This window comes from Oryx dammah, unplaced genomic scaffold (assembly GCF_014754425.2).
Source record: "Oryx dammah isolate SB20612 unplaced genomic scaffold, SCBI_Odam_1.1 HiC_scaffold_28, whole genome shotgun sequence".
Taxonomy (NCBI): domain Eukaryota; kingdom Metazoa; phylum Chordata; class Mammalia; order Artiodactyla; family Bovidae; genus Oryx; species Oryx dammah.
The window spans coordinates 110,860,000-110,877,163 of NW_024070212.1; the positions used below are offsets into that span (position 1 = coordinate 110,860,000).

Genomic DNA, 17,164 nt, shown 5'->3' on the forward strand with positions numbered 1-17,164 from the left:
CATCAGATTTGTAGCGAGTTCTGAAACGTAACGTAGGCACACATTCCCACCGCAGCTTCACCCCAGAGGAGCCCGAGCCGGTGTCCTCACAGGGTGAGAGGGACCCTCGGCCGGCGGACGGGTCCACACCACCCGCCAGGCCCCGGCCCCCAGACCTGACCCGGCTACCAGTCCTGCATCCATCGGGAGCATCCCCGACGGATCCCAGTCTGGGGATGAGGCAGGGGGCGGTGGGGGGACCTGGTGGGCTGTCCCGAGGAGGTCCAGGTGCTGATCCCGGGACTGTTCATGATGTCTCATCCGCAGGAGCTCCGTGCGTTTGCTGATCCGGAAGGTACAGCACGCACCGCGCGAGATGGGTCCCCAGCCCCGAGCCGAGGCCTCCTGGCAGTTCTTCATGTCGGACAAGCCCCTGCGCCTCACCGTCTCGCTCAGCAAAGAGGTGACTGTGGAGCCGGCCTGCGGGGAGCCCGCCCAGGCCCTCAGCTGGGGGTGGGCTGCGGGCAGTCTTGGGTGTAGTGGTAAACACCAACCTATGAGGGTCAGGGAAGGTGACCCTTAGACTAGGGCCAAACTGGCTTGCATTCTACTCATCATGGGTCCCAGCAACCTGGGGGAGGTTTGCCCCCCAACCCCCCATCTCTGCCTCGGGGAGCCTCTTAGTGCGGCTTCAATGGGTGTTACACATCGTTTGCGTCCCTCAAACTGAAGCTGGGCAGTAACGGTGAGGGGGTGGCTGTGTCACATGTGAGTGTCATGGCCAAGAGGCGAAGAACCGCTGGCCAGGTGAAGAACCCTCTGGTCAACAAGAGTCACACACACATTGACACAGCCCAGCAGACCGTATGTGTGCATGTGTGTGTGTGCACATGCGTGTGTGTCTATGCACGCATGAGTGTGCGTGTGTGGGTACGTGCGCTTGTGTGTGCATGGATGTCTGCACGTGCATGTATGCGTGTGTGTGTGTGTGCAACAACATGCCTGTCTGGTATAACACGGAGTCACCACTGGACGAGCTCCACCTCTGCCCCCTCACCACATTCTCCTCTCTGTTCACTCATTCTGCCCCAAATAACTTCATGATCCCACTCAAGCGCCCTGGGACCAGCTCTGGGTGACTCTCAAGACTCAGGCATTGTGGCTGGAGCCCACGCCGTTGCCTCGGCCTCCCACACATGGGGCAGAGCCTGCTCCAGACACATCCCCACAGGAGCCACGATGCCCTCACCTTGCCTTCCTCAAAAGCATGGGAATTCAGCCACTTTGCCTCCAGTTAAAGGACCAGGATAAGTTTAGAATGACATGACCAGGCTCTCTTCCCATTTTCTGTCCCATCTGCTAACTTCTTCAGATCTATTACCACGGGGAACCCATTCCTGTGACCGTGGCCGTGACCAACAACACAGAGAAGACAGTGAAGAAGATTAAAGTGCTAGGTAGGACCTCCCACTCCAGGCTGGACAGCAGAGCCTTCCAAGCCCCAGTGGCCGTGTTTCCCGGGCCTCTCCTCTGGTCTCTCGGGACCTCCTGGGTCCTTGGAACCTCCCGTTTGTCTCTGTTGTCAGGGCAGCAGGACCTTAGAGGAGGAGGTCCCTTAAGTGTCCTCTCTGTAGCCTCCTGCCCAGCTTAGAGCCGTCTTCCATCCTAGGACAACATCCCCAACAGGACGTCTTCCTGTCCATCGTTGTCCTGCCTTCCTGGAGGGTCCAGGTCTGGGGGGGAGGGAGGAGGGTGAGGGGTTTCCTTTCCGCACAGAGGAGTGGGAGGGACCTGGTCTTCCCCTGCGGGCTCGTGCTGTGCACATCCTCTCAGAGTCCAGCGGGCAGTCACAGCAGGGCTTCCTGGTCTACCTTCCCAGGTTTCGAGGTCTGTTGATTGAGCGCATTGGACATGCTTTGTAAATGGTCATCCCCACTGTCACTGCTGCTGTTGTGTCTCCATGTAATGGCCCGGCCTCCCATATATTCGGGAGAGGGGCCTCTGACTTACTGGTCCACCGGTCCAGCACACTGCCTCAGGTCAAAGGGCGTCAAAGTGAGGGCGGATGCTCTGCGATCTCAGTCTCATGTGGGCGATGTAAAAAGACGTTATAGAATGACCTGGAAGGGAAAACTGTCCATCCACTTCTTCCTCAGGCCCTTGATGACTGAGACAGTTAGGGTAACTACCTGTCCTGGGTTAACCAGGGCCAAGGACTTCCAGTGCTAAAACGGGCCAGTCCCAGGCAGACCGGGACAGCTGGTCACCTAAGTGTCATCCACTACATTCTTCTCTCCCTCTTATCGATCATAGATAAGGCTCAGGAATCGGATGCACTCATACTGAAATATTCTAGATTTTTCTTAATGCTAATATACATGTTTACATTAAGGCTTTGTTTTTATGTGAGCTTAGTTTCTATGCCTTTAAGTCTCTATAGGACCTGGCATGATTATTTAGCATGTTGTATGTAGTGTTCTGGAGAAGGCAATGGCAACCCACTCCAGTACTCTTGCCTGGAAAATCCCATGGACGGAGGAGCCTGGTAGGCTGCAGTCCATGGGGTCGCTAAGAGTTGGACATGACTGAGCGACTTCACCTTCACTTTTCACTTTCCTGCATTGGAGAAGGAAATGGCGACCCACTCCAGTATTCTTGCCTAGAGAATCCCAGGGATGGGGGAGCCTGGTGGGCTGCCGTCTGTGGGGTCACACAGAGTCGGACACAACTGAAGCGACTTAGCATGTAGTATTCCATATGGTATTTCACAAAGCAGCAGGATGGAGAAAGTACCATTTGATAATTATTTTTTAAGTTGTTTCTCAAAATTTTATGAATACTAACATCTGAACCCCTAATGTTTGAAAGAAGCTGTTGAATTTCTGAAGCCAGATATTGAGAACTTTGTATAGGCCGAGTGCTGTGTTGATCAGTTCACACAAATTATTTCTTTTGATTCTCAAATTTGATTTCCATGGAAATTAAAAACCATCTTTTTGAGGGCATCCCTGGTGGTCCAGGAAGCTCCATGCTTCCACTGCAAGAGGTGTGGATTCAATCCCTGGTTGGAGAAATTATTCATGCTACAAGGTGGGGCCAAAAAAAATAAAATTAAAAATCACCTTTTTAATCATCACAACAACTATATAAGTTAGATGCAATTATTACCCTCATTTTGCTGATGGGGAAATTGAGGCTCAGGGAAGCTCAGTAACTATCCCAGCGCTGATGGCTAGGCGGGGATTTGAGCCCAGGTAGTCTGGCCCCAGAGCCCACCTTCCTATCCACCACACCACACCCACAAACAATCGTGTGCTGCACGATTCTCCAGGCAAGAATACTGGAGTGGGTTGCCCTGCTCTCCTCCAGGGGACCTTCCTGACCCAGAGATGGAACCCGCCTCTCATATGTCTCCTGCATTGGCAGGCAGGGTCTTTACCACTAGCGTTTTCTGGGAAGCCTGGCCTAGGCCGGGACAGGAATCTCAGCCTTCAAGCTGAGCCTGAGAGGTGTACTCAGATGGCCATTAGAGAGGGAAGGCCAACCAGGTCCCTGGAAGGCAGCACGCAGGACCTCACCCCCAGCCTCCCTATGCTGTCTTCCCTTTGCAGTGGAACAAGTGGCCAACGTGGTTCTCTACTCGAGCGATTATTACATCAAGCCGGTGGCTGCGGAGGAAACACAGTGAGTAGCGGCTTGGGTTTCTATTTCCTGGGCGGTTCCGGTTTCTTTGTCAAGTTCCCCTTTTCGGTCACTGCTGAAGAAGGAAGTAGAGCGGTCAGCCAGCTCCCCAGCTTGCCACGTCCTTCCCCTTTCCTCACTTCAAGGGCTGCAAAGTCACAAGAGTTCTGAGAGCTGGGTTGAACTAGGAAATGATGGGGAGCAGAAAAATGAAGCCTGAATCGTCACAAGCGGGAAGGGCTAGAGCTTTCTATTGATCCTTAAATAAGTGGGTAGGAATCTGATACTGTTTCTGACCCCCAGAGCAGGTCATCAAATAACCTGTCAGCCCACCTGAGGTGTCTCTATCTTTTGATCTCCACAATTTGAGAATCTGGTACCCATGACAAGGAGATTAGAATGCTATCTCAGTACTCCACCACTCTTGTCATGAGTGACTTTTCTCCCTCCATTAGAATAAAAATCAAATGGAAAACAAACAAACAATAAAACCCAAGTGAGAATCCTGCGATGGCTTCTTCGTGGTGCAGCAGGAGACCTGGCCGGTTTTGCTTTGTGCTAGGCACTCAGGTTCATTTAACACACAGCTTTCGGGGGGTTACCACCCCCCCACCCAGGAAGGGTCATTTGGGAAGGTGTTTTCCTGTTTTCCAAGCCCCATTGTATGACAAAAATACTCTCCTGGTTGGAGGAAGGCGGTGGGGTGAGGAAAGACAGCAGATTCAGCAAGAAAACATTACATAATACTTAAAAGGCCACTTCGGGATAAAGTGTTACTTAAAGCAGAACCTGGCCTGAGTTTACATCTCAGGGGAGAGAGGCAGGAAATGAGCCGCTGACTGCTGCTGCCGGGCCAGGCCCGGGGTCAGTTCCACTTTCAGACAGCATCCTTGCCCACACCGGTGCCTGGGAGTCTTCCCGGCTCACCTGTTGGCATGTGCCCAACAGCAATAGGAGGAAATGGTCCCCAGCTGAGGTTTCCCCTAATATACCCCATTATCTGGTCCTCTTTTCAGCTCATTTTGCATCAAAGAGTCCCAGAAAACTAGACACCATCCTTGGTACCCTCAAAAATGTGGGAGTGAAAGTGAGGCTTTGGGGGCTCTGGTGAGCGGGCCACCTGGGAACCAGGTCAGCCCTGATGCCCAAGCTGTTACCTACCATCCAGTCCCAGATCCCAAAGGTGCTGGGAAGTGGTGGTGGGGCTTTGGTCCAGGGTCTTGGCAGAGGCTGTCGGCCAGGGTGCAGCAGGACAGGCCATGGTCCAAGCACAGCCCGGGGGCCTCTTTCTACTGTAGTTATCTTGACAAGGTAATTTCTGCTTCTGTCACTCTGCTGCCCAAACCAAGCTTATTAAGAGAAGATTCCCCCTGGTCCCAAATGCAAGGATATGGGCCACCTTGTCTCAAGCAGGATTCTGTAAAGGGTGTGCCCGGGAGCCTCTTGTGTGCACTTGGAGGCCGGAGAAGCCACAGCCGCCTTCAACTCCCCAGGGAGACTGAGGAGGCTGGCTGAGGAAAGGGCCCGAGGCTGGCTCCTGGGCAGGGCTTCTGGGGCCCTGCCTTCTCCTGGCCGGGCACAAAGATGAAGGTTTTGCCAGGAACATGGCTAGAGCCCACCTGGGCTCTGCGACTGGGGAGCCTGAGAGGCTGCGCGGTGGCTATTGGCACAGGCCTGGGGGCAGCCTGTGGACGAGCAGCAGGGCCAACTCTCCAGCCTCCGAGGCTGCTCTGTGAGCCGGGGATGCTGCCCGACCTGGGGAAACCATGCTGCGGTGCCCTCCGCTGCACCCAGGCCCACAGTTTGGCAGAAGGTCCCTGTGTCTATCAGATGCTGGGGAACGCCCCGCCCAGCTGGTGATGGAGGTGATCTGGGGGAGAAAGAGCCTGTGCTGCTATGAACCCCAAACCTCCCAGTCTGTCCAGCTCACGTGGGAGACTCCCGGGCACTCCTGTCCCCCTCCTGACCGGGACGACGCCCAGCCTGGGCTCTCTGCTAGCACTGACCAGTCGCTCTGGAGCCCATCAAGTGCTTCACGCAGTCTCGGGAGGAAACTGGGTGTGGTCCCTAATCCTTGGGCCAGTCAGTCCCACTTCACCTCACAGAACATTCCAGAAATTCAGCCCTGGGAGCAGGCTGAGAAACGCTCCAAGGTTGCTGCCAGCCTGTTGTGAGATGTCGCTCATGCTCTCCTCCTCCTCATAAGACATGCATGGCCCCTCTGGGCTGCCTTTCCCACGAGTCGTGGGGAACGTGGGTTTTGGGAACTGTGTGAGTGTAGACAAGGCCTCCTGAGGGTCCCGGTGGCCTTAAGCCTGTGAGAGCAACTGGCTAAATCCACCGTGTTTCTTCCTGCAGGGAAAAAGTGCCACCAAACAGCTCGCTGACCAAGACGCTGACGCTGGTGCCCTTGCTGGCCAACAATCGTGAGAGAAGGGGCATCGCCCTGGACGGGAAGATCAAGCACGAGGACACGAACCTGGCCTCCAGCACCATGTGAGCCCCCGAGACTCGGTGCTGGGGGAGGTGGGGGAAAGGGGTCTGTGCCCCTTCTCATCCCAGTCCTGGGCTCACGGCTGGCACGTGGTGTGGTGGCCAGCGGTGCAAACCCAGCGCTCAGTGGCCCAAGTAGGGATCCCTTGCCCGCGCCTGCTATGATGTAGTGACTGCAGCTCTGGGCTCTGGTGACAGCCTTGTGCCGAAGCCCCACTCCCTTGCTGACTGTCTGGGCCACTCCATCAGCTGTCTGAGCGAGGACCTCAGTTTCCCCATTCGAGTTTCCCCATTTGTAGGGTATGAGAGCTGACATGGACTACAGGAGAAAGGCCACGTCAAATGTGGGGCCCAGCACACAGTGAGTGCTCCAGAAAAGTCAGCTAGTACCTCTAAGAAATAGCATCAGCTAGCATTGAACTGAGTGCCTCACGAAGGATGGCAACATCATTTATTCATTTCCATCTGGAAAGATAAGGAACAGGGGGTCCAGAGGGCTACGGACGTCAGCTCAATTTAAATGAAACTCAGCACTGATCTGCTGACCCAGCACAGAATGTTGGGCTGAACTGAGCCAGCGGATCCAGTAGAAACTAGATCAAAGCTTCTAAGTCAAATACCCCTGCCACTTCTCACCGCCCTCTGGGGCTTCCGCTCCTGGCAGCGTGTGTGCGGATGAGCCTGAGGATTGGGGGTAGGAGGTGTGACCAGGCTCGGGGCTCACTGCCAACTCCCCATACCACCCCCACCCCTATCCTGTGTAACCCACGGCCCCAGCGATGGCCTCCAGGTGATGCTGTCAGGAAAAGCTCTGAGATGAACAGTTGGGGCAGCGAACATCAGGCAAAAAGCAGGATCATGGGAGTCAAAGGGTTCCTGAGGACGATTTTCCAGCTGGCGTTTTAGATTCTAAGCACGTCTGTGATGCTCTGGGAGATGGGCAAACAGGGAGACAACACCCTAGATCCAGGAACTCAAGGGTGAGGAATCACAAAGTTCAAAATGACATGTGTGTTTGTAAAGATCTTCTGAGATTCGTGGAGTGTTATATAAACACGCCTATCTCTCCATGCTTTCTTTGGTAAGAAAAGTGAATTTCTACTCATTTCATGGATGAGGAAATTGAGGTTTCACCAGCTGAGAGGCTCAGCCAAGGACAATGGGTCAGTCAGTGGTAGAGCAAAGCCCACCCCTAGTCCCCAGCCTCGAGTTGATGCTTTCAAATTGTGGTGCTGTGGAGAAGATTCTTGAGAGCCCCTTGGACAACAAAGAGATCCAACCAGTCCATCCTGAAGCAAATCAGTCCTGAATATTCACTGGAAGGACTGATGCTGAAGCTCCAATACTTTGGCCACCTGATGAGAAGAGCTGACTGATTGGAAAAGATTCTGATGCTGGGAGAGCCTGAGGGCAGGAGGGGAAGAGGGCGACAGACGATGAAATGTTTGGAAGGTGTCACCGACTCAACTGACATGAATGTGAAAGTCGCTCAGTCGTGTCTGACTCTTTGTGACTCCATGGACTATACAGTCCATGGAATTCTCCGGGCCAGAATACTGGAGTGGGTAGCCTTTCCCTTCTCCAGGGGAACTTTCCAACCCAGGGATCAAACTCAGGTCCCCTATATTGCAGATGGATGGATTCTTTACCAGCTGAGCCACCAAGGGATCCCAAGAATACTGGAGTGGGTAACCTATCCATTCTTCAGCAGATCTTCTCGACCTGGGAATTGAACAGGGTCTCCTGCATTGCAGGTGGATTCTTTACCAACTGAGCTACCTGGGAAGCCCATGAGTTTGAGCAAACTCCAGGAGATAGCGAAGGACAGGGAAGCCTAGCACGCTGCAGTCCATGGGGTTGCAAAGAGTCAGATACAAAACAACTTAGTGAGTGAATGATGACAAATCCAGAGCCCCCGATCCACCCAGTGTCAGGGCTGCCTTCCAGCTCCCCAGTGAGGACACAGCAGAACATGAATGATCTGGTCTCTTGGAGAGGGTGGTCCCCCACCTGGGGAGCCTAGGGAGAAGGGTTGATCCATCGGGTCTCTGCTTCCTACTGCTCCTCTGCATTCTTCCATTTTTCTTTTCTGTTTCAACAGCATAAAGGAGGGAATAGACAAGACCGTCATGGGGATCCTGGTGTCTTACCAGATCAAGGTGAAGCTCACGGTGTCAGGGTGAGTGTCCACGCCCCAACATGCCGCCTGCTCTGTCTGGCCTTCAGCCATCTGAATGGTTTTGTTCACCAGTGATTGGGAGACAGAAAGCAAGAAAGGTCCACAAATTCTACCCATTACATGGTAGGGTTTGAGAAAGACTCTATTTGTCTAGTTTCACAATTCTGCCTGATGTAACATTACAGAGAAAAAGGTAGAAAAGCAGACTGCAAAACACAGACACTACAGGTACCTCCTTGAAGTCCAAGGGACTCTCAAGAGTCTTCTCCAACACCACAGTTCAAAGGCATCAGTTCTTTAGCGCTCAGCCTTCTTTATAGTCCAACTCTCACATCCATACATACCACTGGAAAAACCATAGCTTTGACTAGATGGACCTTTGTTTGCAAAGTAATGTCTCTGCTTTTTAATATGTTGTCTAGGTTGGTCATAGCTTTTCTTCCAAGGAGTGTCTTTTAATTTCATGACTGCAGTCACCATTTGCAGTGATTTTGGAGGCCAAGAAAATAAAGTCTGTCACTGTTCCCATTGTTTCCCCTTCTATTTGCCGTGGAGTGATGGGATCAGATGCCATGATCTTAGTTTCTTGAGTGTTGAGTGTTAAGCCAGCTTTTTCACTCTCCTCTTTCACTTTCATCCAGAGTCTCTTTAGTTCTTCTTTGCTTTCTGCCATAAGGGCAGTGTCATCTGCATGTCTGAGGTTATTGATATTTCTCCCAGCAATCTTGATTCCAGCTTGTGCTTCATCCGGCCCAGCATTTCGCCTGACGTACTCTGCATATAAGTTAAATAAGCAGGGTGACAATCTACAGCCTTCATGTACTCCTTTCCCAATTTGGAACAAGTCTGCTGTTCCATGTCCAGTTCTGACTTGCTTCTTGACCTGCATCCAGATTTCTCAGGAATCAGGTAAGGTGGTCTGGTATTCCCAACTCTTGAAGAATTTTCCAGTTTGTTGTGATCTCCCCAGTCAAAGGGTTTGACGTTATCAATAAAGCAGAAGTAGATGTTTTTCTGGAACTCTTGCTTTTTTTTATGATCCAACAGATGTTGGCAATTTGCTCTCTGGTTCCTCTGCCTTTTCTAAATCCAGCTTGAACATCTGGCAGTTCATGGTTCATGTACTGTCAAAGCCTGGCTTGGAGAATTTTGAGCATTACTTTGCTAGCGTGTGAGATGAGTGCAATTGTGTGGTAGTTTGAGCATTCTTTGGCATTGCCCTTCTTTGGAATTGGAGTGAAAAATGACCTTTTCCAGTCTTGTGGCCACTGCTGAGTTTTCCAGATTTGCTAGCATATTGACTTCAGCACTTTCACAGCATTATCTTTTAGGATTTAAAATAGCTCAACTGGAGTTCCATCACCTCCAACTAGCTTTGTTCGTAGTGATGCTTCCTGGGGCCCACTTAACTTTGCATTTCTGGATGTCTGGCTCTAGGTGAGTGATCACACCATCACGGTTATCTGGGTCATGAAGATCTTTTTTGTACAGTTCTTCTGTGTATTCTTGCCACCTCCTCTTAATATCTTCTGCTTCTGTTGGGTCCCTGCCATTTCTGTCCTTTATTGAGACCATCTTTGCATGAAATGTTCCCTTGGCATCTCTAATTTCCTTGAAGAGTTCTCTAGTTCTCTTCAGAAAAGCATGGCAGCTGGGAAATGAGGTCACAGTGCGTCTCAGGAGGCTCCATCCATGATGGGGGGCCTTCTCGCCCCCAAGTCATTACAGGACTGGGGAGTCTCCTTTTCACACTCGAGCACAGATATCTCATAGTTCTGAGGAAATGGTTTTCCATCTTTTTTTGAATTCAATTTCTTTCAATTTAAAAATCTCATCAAGGGACTTCCCTGGCGGTCCTATGATTAAAATTGTGTGCTTCCAACTCAATGGGTGTGGTTCAGTTCCCAGTTGGAGAACTAAGATCCCACATACAACATGGCACGGTCCAAAAAAAAAGAAAGAAAGAAATCTTATCAAAAGGGAAAAACTCAACTTCTCATTTTCCTTTTCAAATTCCATTGCCAAAGGCTCTGGCCTTTTACCTTAATGAGTCCTGGGTAGTTCAGCCATCAAGGCAAATCTATGTGTATATTCTATAAGTCTCAGCGGACAAAGAGTTCCCCAAATTTTGGTTGGGACCACAAAGTAGAACATGGGTTGATTTTGCAGATTTTGTTAACACAACATTGTAGTTGTCCTGTTTTACAAAGTGTATAGTGTTGAGACTTCCCCGGCAGTCCAGTGGTTAAGACTCTGTGTTTCCAACGCCGGGGATGCAGGTTCGATTCCTGGCTATGGAATTAAGATCCAAAATGCCCTGCAGCAAGGACAAGATATATATGAAATGAGATATATATATATATATGATATAGTATCTATATCTATAAAGTATCTGGTGCTTTCTTTCACTTTCTCTGAGAGCCTCTAAAACAGGCGAATGTAGCAGTCAAGGTAAGCGCTTAGCAGGTGTTTCATGGTGACCTTTGTGGCCACGAGAGAAATTCTGGACTGGGGTTTATTCTTGAACTTTAGGGCTTAAACCTAAGTGATTCCTCTTTTTAACTAATCCGCTTGAGAAAGACATGAAGTCACAAGCAGAGAGGAATAGCAGAGTGCACCGTGAGGAGCACAAAGATCCTGAACGTTGTGGGTGATGAAGGGCCCGAGGGGGACGCATCCATTTCTGAATAGCGGCAAGGAGGGCCGTGTTACCACCGTGGACAGTCTCCACAGCCCTGTTTTGTGTTTTTGTTTCTTAGCCTTCTGGGAGAACTCACTTCCAGGTAAGCCTCGTCGCCATCCTTCTCCGCTTGATTCCAGGGTCTGAAGGGGACAAACCTGGGGTTTAAAACAAGACAGTGAAATCTGGTTTCCCAGTGCCATGCTCAGTGACGTAGGGAAACTTGCCCGCTCAAACCTTGCAAACCTGTGCAAACCTTGGCTGACAGGTGTGAGGCTGGGACGTTTCGTGGAGGCTGTAGCTGGGTCTGCCCCTGGATGAAGACACACACATAGATTAGACACACCCTCAGAAAACAGGCACACTCCATGCAGTTGCCCCTATGTGTACACACGTGTGTTCAAGGGTGAAATATACATAACATGAAGTCTACCATTTTAACCTTTTAAACCTGTGCAGTTCAGGAATTTCCCTGGTGGTCCACTGGTTAAGACTTTGTGCTTCCAATGCAGGGGGCACAGGTTCAATCCCTGGTCGGGAAACTGAGACTCACATGCTGCTTGGTGCAACCAAAACAGGAAAAAACACCAAACGATAGAGTTCAGTGGCATCAAGGACACTTGCAGATTGTGTGACTGTCAGGATTCTCCAGTTCTGTACCCTCTGCCCGTCCAAAAAGGACACCCTGTGCCTGTGGAGCCGTCTCTCCCACTCTCCCCACTCACTGCTCGGCAACTGCTAATCTACCTTCACTGTAGACTTGCCTCATTTGGACATTTCACATGAACGGGATCAGGCAACACTTGTTCCTGCGGGACCAGCTTCCGCTCAGCGCACTTGCAGTGCCCCTGTCATCAGTGCTTCTCTCCCGTTTGTGGCTGAGATTCAGTCCACGGTGTGAGTGGACCACACTGTGTTCGTCCATTCGTTGTGGGAGGACCCTTGGCTTGTCTCCACCTTCGGGCCTTTGTGAATAGCGACGGCGGGCTTCTAAATCAGGCATACAGAGGCAGCAGGCAGACACGTCTGAGGCAGGCGCTGGCCTTACATGCTCTGTCACTGACTCCTGTGGCCCCCCCTCCCATGGAGCCAGGGCAACCTCTCTCCGAGGCCCCGGCCACACGGGGACCCACCAGGGCGCCTTAGCAACAGATGAGATTTGACCAAAGTGGTGACCCCAGGGTGGGAGGCGGTGGGTCCTGGGTGAAACAGGGAGTAACCCTTGTCCCCTCCCCGACCCCCTGACCCCTTTCCATTCTTCCTGTGTCCAGATTTTCCTTCTGTCCCTTCCTGACTCCTTGCCCTCCTTTGTCTGTATAAATTCCAAGCCACCTGAAGGTCCTGTAGCTTCTGGAATTGGCTGGACTCTGCTCATCACAAGGTGCTGCTCTCCACAAGACCCAGGTCTCCAGCACCGCAGGCAGAGTCTTTACCTTCTGAGCCACTGGGGAGCCCGGATGGCACCAGTGGCACAGAAACCGTCTGCCGATGCAAGAGACATACGTTTGATCCCCGAGTTGGGAAGCTCCCCTGGAGGAGGGCATGGCAACCCACTCCAGTATTCTTGCCTGGAGAATCCCATGGACAGAGGACCCTGGGGAGGCTACAGTCCACAGGGTCTCAAAGAGTCAGACATAACTGAATTGACTTAGCATACACTATGTCCCTAGACGTCCCACTACTTAGCATGTCCCTGAAACTAATAACCAGGAGGAAGGGGGACCCCAAAATCCTGGCCGCCTCAGCCTCGTGCAAGTGGAGTTTCCGGACCACATTCCAGGGAACACATTTAAAAATTCCTTCCTGACCACTTCCTGATTTCTGGTTTGTTTTGTTTTGGACCTCGCTGAGTCCTCCTTCAGCTGAGGCCTGGGGATCTTTCGCGAAGCTCTGCAACCACAGCTCTCAGCTGTGCATTTACAACTGTGTGCATTCTGACTGCTCTGCCTCCTTTGTTTCTAGTGAAGTGGCCACTGAGGTGCCGTTCCGCCTCATGCATCCTCAGCCAGAGGACCCAGGTCAGTCACGCCTTGTCTTGGCTTTCTCTAGTCCTTCGCCACCCGTGGATTTCTTACTTAGCCTCTGCTAGTTCTTCCTTGACCACATCTCTAGGCATGGACGGGGCCAGGCACGCGAGGTTGCTGGCCACATTCAAGTGCCCTGGGCCCTCCCAGAAACCAGGGCTCAGCGACTATGTCAGGGAGCTCGTCCAGTGGTCCAGGCGGTTTGTCCAGCTCCAGTGAGTGCCCAGAGGATGTAGCATCCTTGCTTGGATGCGGGCTATCTCGTTAGGTTTTGTTAGGAATGATTTAAAAGCAGACGCTTTGCTGTAAATAGGCTTGGGTTGAGATTTAAAGAAAATTCGGGCAAAAGATAAATTTGACAGCCTGAGGCTTTCGTGTTTCATTTGGGAGCATTAATAGAAATTTAGAAAGTGAGTGTTTTTGAGAGTGGCAGTTGTGATGAGAATACAGAAGTTACTAGAAACGAGGGTCAGGCTGGTATCCTAATGCCTGGGCTCCTTTGAATTGTCAATCCATTGGCTCTTGCATGGATGTTAAAACCAAATGAAGCCGTGGTTGTGCAGCTCTGTGAGCAAGCTAAAAACCAGAGGGCTTTAGCTTGTAAAGCTGTGCATGTAAATAGGTGAATTGTATGATACGTGAATTGGACTTCTCCAGTGGTTCAGATGGTAAAGAATCTGCCTGTGATGTAGGAGAGCCAAGTTTGATCCTTGGGTCGGGAAGGTCCCTTGGAGAAGGAAATGGCAACCCACTCCAGTATTCTTGCCTGGAGAATTCCATGGACAGAGGAGCCTGGTGGGCTACAGTCCATGGGGTCACAAAGAGCGACTAAGCACAGTGCAGCACAGCTCTTTCGAAAGAGATAAGTGAACCAGCAAAATTAATATCAATGCAATCTCAGAAATTCTGAGGAAGAATTCTCCACTGTGTGTTAAGGTGGCTTAGTTGGCAGGAAAGAAAAATGGACCTGTCTGGATGAGAACCCTCCAGAGTTATCATAATTAAGAACATTTTAAGTAAAAGTGGTGTAAACAAGTGGGGTTTATTTTTCTTACATTTTATAAAAAGCCTTTCTACACTAATAGTGAGACGGCATTTAAACATCAGAATGAGCCCCCATAATCATTTTGGCTTTGTCTCAAAACTATTTTGTCTCAAAGTACATCTTCCAAATATTTTGGATTCAAATACTCAGTGTGCTTTGCCAAAAACTTCCCCTTGGGGGAAAAACACACAGCCTAACCATATTTATTATTATTATTCATTTATGCTTGTGTCATTAAAGCACTATTTTAAACTCTGTGAGATTGAGATGCATTCTGGTCCCTTTCAAGGACATTTTAAAAGGCCGTTTTAAAACTATGACCGGAGGAGATGTCATCGCTGGTGTCAGATCCTTTTCTGGCCCTGTGAACAGACTTTAGGACTTCTCTTGGGGGAAGTGGGGTTTTTCCTTTCCTGGGTATGACGTCTTCATGTTCCAGTCATTATGGCCCTTACAATGAACATATTACAACATCAAGGCTAAGACAATGATCTTTCATACTGTCAGATTTCAGGGAGAAAGAACACTTACTCCCACGGACTAGGAGTTCTGATTCCCTGAGGTTTATGCGTCCCAAGTTTCATTTGCAGATGCACGCTCATATCTCTCTCACTAGCCTGGTCCCCGACTCCCTGAGTCTAGACGAGGAGATGCTAAATAGAGGAAGCATAAACTAGGGTTAAGAAGGCCTGCCAGGGCTAGAGGCCAAGTGATTTGTATGCAGTAAGTGCTAGAGAAATGCTACTGAGTTTTTACTGTCCCTGTCCAGAGCATTCTTACAGAATTCAGGTGTTGACTCTCTTCAAGGCTGATAGTCGCACTTAGTATAATTTTATGCTCAGCACCAAAGGGGGGCGTCCAGGATGGTTCTTGCCCAGTGTTGCTTTGATGCATCAGCCTCTTGGTAGGTCCCCTCACCCTCCAACAGCCACTGGGGTGCAGGTTCGCTGCCAAGTCCCAGGACTCACCCCTAGAGAGCGGGACGTGGAAGGTGGCCCCGGTGTACTTCCACATGGGAGGTGGGCTGTTAACAGCTCCCGGGGACTCTGATCTGGACAGGGTCCAAAGGACATGTCGTAGGGAGAAAGGCTTTGAAAAGAGAAGCCCAGCCTCGGAGGGGGTGAGGTTAAGCAGGGAGAGGGTCTAGAGGTGAGGTTGTGGCTGTTCCGTCTGGGGAGGTGCAGGTTGCGGGGGCAACTTTTGGAGGAAGCGATGGTTAAAAATGCAGGGAGAGGGATGTCCCTGGTGGTCCAGGGGCTAAGACTCTGTGCTCCCAATGCAGGGGGCCCAGGTTTGATCCCTGGTCAGGGAACCAGATCCCATGTGCAGCCAACTAAGACTCTGAGCAGCCAAATCAATAAATGACTATTTTAACAAAAACAACAAAAATGCAGGGAGAAAGGCCCTCTGAGGGGGAAACCTGGCCAAGAAGCAGGAATGACATGTACTTTTCATGAAATGCGTTTCTGGACCTTTTATTGCTCCACCTGTAAAGTGACGTAATGAAGGAAGAAGAGTTCTGCTAGGCAGGACGGGTGCTAACAGATGTTTCTCCTCTCTTCCACGCTCACAGATACCGCCATGGAAAGGTGAGCACTGCCCGGCATTATCCCCGTTCTGTGACCTCCTCCTCCGCAACCCTAGAGCCAGCCTTCACACTTGTGTGTGTTTCTTCTTCTTCTTTTATTTGAAATGCAAGTGCCTGACTTAGGCTTTGATTGCCGAGGCATCCACTTCAAAGAGGCATCCACTCCAGCGATGGCTATCTTGAATAAACACATTGCCAGCCACAGGACTAGATCCCAGCCAGGCTGGCTCTCCTCACTGAGGCGCCTCTGTTGTAGAGATTTCGGTTGATTTCGGTAGCAGATCCTTCCAGCCACTTAAGGTTCTTTTGTCTTGGTATGCTTTAAATTCCCCTCTCTTCTGTTTTAAAACTCACCAATAAAGAGTGAGCCCTCGAAACTCTAGACTCCCCCTGCCTCGACCCCAATAAAGGCAGAACACCCCAGGCCCGTGTCCCTGAACTCTCTTTATCCATCACTTTGCTGTGTGGTCCCAGGTGTGCTGTGTACCTTCCAGGTCCTGTAAGTAATAAACCTTTACTTTCGCAAAGTTTCCGGATGGTTATTGCTGAAGGGCGTCTTGGAATCCTAACAGGAACCACGAGGGCCGGGCCAGCCACAACAGTGGTTATTGACAGGCTAAGGCCTGCACAAAACAAGCACACACCCCTTTGCGGGGGGGGGCTTCTTTCTGTAGACACCCCACGCTCTCAACACTGGCACAGGCCCTGGCTTTCCTTTTGCTCCCTACTATCAGGGCATGCACACATGTGGACACACGCACGCATGTGCACGCACGCACACACACAGTTATCCCAAGCATGTATGTGTGCTGTGTGGGTTCCTTCATTGTTTCATATTTTTGTTTGCTAAAGCGATTTTACACGGAAAGCTAGGAGGAGGACGGCCTTGTCCCCCATTGCATCAGTGGGAGAATCTTGATGGGTTCCTCTTGCAAAAGGAAGATCAAGGACCTTGTTTTTCCTCCAGATTTCATCACAAGCTCCAAAGAACATGCCTTGATCAAAATGTTCTTTGTTTTTATTTTAGTTTTCAGGATGAAAATTTTGTTTTTGAGGAGTTTGCTCGCCAAAATCTGAAAGATGCAGGAGAATATAAGGAAGAGAAGACAGACCAGGAGGCGGCTATGGATGAGTGAAGAGGCTGGCTCAGGACGTGGGATGCGGGGTCGCTAGCCACATGGTAGCAGGGCTCCAAGTTAGCCCTTTAGTGACGCTAAATTCCAAAGTGCGGGTCTTTTTCACAGAAATAAAGTTTGTTCTGCCCTGGCTGTGAGTCAAGCTGACTTGTTGGGGAGGCTGAGTGAGTTTGTAACGCGCAAGGGGCAGCCTAGAGTCTGGGGGTGCGGGGGCATGGGAGAGTGGGTTGGGGGAGAAGAACCCGTTAAGGTTAGAAGGCACCCTAAAACCATGTGCTCGCCCCACGGGGGGCTGGTGTGTCTCAGGCTTTCTCCAGGGCCTCTAGGGTAGGCTGTTTCCCTGGAAACTTGGGGAAGGG

At 50.8% G+C, this 17,164-nt stretch overlaps 1 protein-coding gene and 1 non-coding gene across 2 annotated transcripts in view; both read left to right on the forward strand.

Moving 5' to 3' along the window:
* SAG (S-antigen visual arrestin) overlaps positions 1–16,935 on the forward strand; it is a 30,818-nt gene extending 13,883 nt beyond the window's left edge. The window contains exons 7-15 of the mRNA XM_040231816.1: positions 307–442; positions 1,352–1,436; positions 3,591–3,663; positions 6,019–6,156; positions 8,255–8,332; positions 11,092–11,115; positions 12,975–13,030; positions 15,655–15,670; positions 16,697–16,935. Of these exons, the coding sequence (XP_040087750.1) occupies positions 307–442; positions 1,352–1,436; positions 3,591–3,663; positions 6,019–6,156; positions 8,255–8,332; positions 11,092–11,115; positions 12,975–13,030; positions 15,655–15,670; positions 16,697–16,805 (715 nt within the window). The 3' untranslated portion in view covers positions 16,806–16,935. The remainder of the gene's footprint in view (positions 1–306; positions 443–1,351; positions 1,437–3,590; positions 3,664–6,018; positions 6,157–8,254; positions 8,333–11,091; positions 11,116–12,974; positions 13,031–15,654; positions 15,671–16,696) is intronic.
* On the forward strand, positions 15,321–15,393 carry TRNAG-CCC. The gene has a single exon. It is a non-coding gene; the product is annotated as a tRNA-Gly (tRNA).
* Positions 16,936–17,164: the final 229 nt, after the last annotated feature.